Below are 2,168 nucleotides of genomic sequence, written 5' to 3' on the forward strand. Positions count from 1 at the left end.
CCTCTCAATGACAGATTCGAGAACAAATACACATTCTCGTGATTGGTATCCAAAGGTCACTTAGACATTGAAAAATTGGATTATGAAATTGCAAAACATAATTTTTGAATTGTATCAATACTTCTAATTGAATAAGTATCAATAAAGGATCCATGGATAAAGATAGAAAGTTGATTTCTAATCGTAACTAAATTTTCAATTTCTTATTTATAAAGAAGAAAGTGAAGCAAAATAGCTATTAAATGATGACTTTGGTTTACTAGAGACATCAACATATTGTTTTAGCTCGGTGGAAACAAACTCCTTTTCCTCAGGATCCTATTAAATAGAAATAGAGAAGGAAATAACTAGAAAGGTTGTTAGAATCCCCCTCTTCTAGAAGGATCATCTACAAAGAAATTCGTTTTATCTATATTCAGACCAAAAGATGACATAAATGTTATGGTTAGAATTCTTTTTTTTTTCTAATTTTGTTCACATCTTAGATCTTAGATCTTATACATTGACTCATCTCCATAAGGGAGCTGAATGAAACCGAAGTTTCATGTTTGGTTTTGAATTAAAGACGTTAAAAAATGAATTGACGTCGACTATAACCGCTAGCCTTCCAAGCTAACGATGTGGGTTCGATTCCCGCTACCCGCTCTATATCTATTTATTCTAAATATTTTAATCTATTCATTAAATCAAATTTAGTTTATTAGTATTAGTACAACATTGAATATACAATTCAAAAAATTATTTCACATCAGATTCTTTCTATTTTTTTTCAAACAAAAAGTTAAAATATAAAAAAAAATCAGAATGAAAAGCGTCCATTGTCTAATGGATAAGACAGAGGTCTTCTAAACCTTTGGTATAGGTTCAAATCCTATTGGACGCAATTTATTTCCATATACATATTTTTTTTAGATTTCGATAGCAAGAAAGGCTGTTTGAATATTTGAATCCAGGATGCTTAATTCCTTTTTTTATTAAGATTAAGACAAGGGTGATCAATATTTCTTTATGCTTGTTCCTGAAGTATAAAACGTTCCATTTATTCCTGAATAGCTTCTTTCAAAAGAGCTTCTGCTTCCTCGGTAAATTTCTTGGTAGGAGATATGATTTCTTGGAACTGAGGTTTATTAGTTTTTAAGTAAGTACATAGCTCAACAAGAAATTTCCTTACCTATCCAACTTCTAATGAATTAAGATAGCCGTTTGTTCCAGTATAAATAGTCATTATCTGCTCTGCTACCGTGAGAGGAGCCGATTGAGATTGTTTAAGTAATTCACGTAATCGTTGACCTCTTGCCAATTGATTTTGAGTAGCTTTATCAAGATCAGAAGAAAATTGTGCAAAGGCTTCTAATTCTGCGAATTGCGCTAGTTCTAATTTTAATTTACCAGCTACTTGTTTCAGGGCTTTTATTTGAGCTGCGGACCCCACTCTGGAAACGGAGATACCCACATTAATAGAAAGTCTGATTCCAGAATTTAATAGGTCAGCGGATAAGAAGATTTGTCCATCAGTAATGGAAATTACATTAGTAGGAATATAAGCCAAAACATCTCCCGATTGAGTTTCAACTATTGGTAAGGCGGTCATACTTCCTTCACCTAAACTAGAACTTAATTTAGCGGCTCTTTCCAAAAAGTGTGAATGCAAATAAAAAACATCTCCTGGATAAGCTTCATGACCGGGCGGTCTTCGTAATAGAGGAGACATTTGGCGATAAGCTTGCGCTTGTTTGGAGAGATCATCATAAATGATTAAAGTGTGTCGTTCAGGATACATAAAATATTCAGCCAGAGCTGCTCCTGTATAAGGAGCAAGGTATTATAATGTAGCAGGGGAATCCACCATTTCGATTACCACAATAGTGTATTCCATCGCTCCCCTTCCCTATAAAGTCGTTACTACGTGGACCACAGAAGACGTTTTTTGACCAATAGCTACATAAACACATATTACATTTTGACCTTGTTGATTAAGAATGGCGTCTGTGGCTACTGCTATTTTACCGGTCTGTCTGTCCCCAATAATTAATTCTCACTGACCACGTCCTATAGGGATAATCGAATCAATAACAATAAGCCCGGTTTGAAGAGGCTCATATACAGAACGATGCAAAATAATACCCGGGGTGGCAGATTCAATTAATCAAAATTTAGAAGCTAAAATT

The 2,168-nt window shown here is 34.0% G+C and overlaps 1 protein-coding gene and 1 non-coding gene across 2 annotated transcripts; one reads left to right on the forward strand and one right to left on the reverse strand.

The window, feature by feature from the left end:
- The first annotated feature begins 811 nt into the window (after nucleotides 1-811).
- On the forward strand, nucleotides 812-883 carry TRNAR-UCU. Its single transcript has one exon. It is a non-coding gene; the product is annotated as a tRNA-Arg (tRNA).
- A 52-nt stretch (nucleotides 884-935) lies between these two features.
- Nucleotides 936-1,819, reverse strand: LOC124893725 (ATP synthase subunit alpha, chloroplastic-like). Its single transcript, XM_047404610.1, has one exon. The coding sequence runs from the start codon at nucleotides 1,778-1,780 to the stop codon at nucleotides 1,172-1,174; it is 609 nt and encodes a 202-aa protein (XP_047260566.1). The 5' UTR covers nucleotides 1,781-1,819; the 3' UTR covers nucleotides 936-1,171.
- Nucleotides 1,820-2,168: the final 349 nt, after the last annotated feature.

This window comes from Capsicum annuum, unplaced genomic scaffold (genome assembly GCF_002878395.1).
Source record: "Capsicum annuum cultivar UCD-10X-F1 unplaced genomic scaffold, UCD10Xv1.1 ctg64461, whole genome shotgun sequence".
NCBI classification, from domain to species: domain Eukaryota; kingdom Viridiplantae; phylum Streptophyta; class Magnoliopsida; order Solanales; family Solanaceae; genus Capsicum; species Capsicum annuum.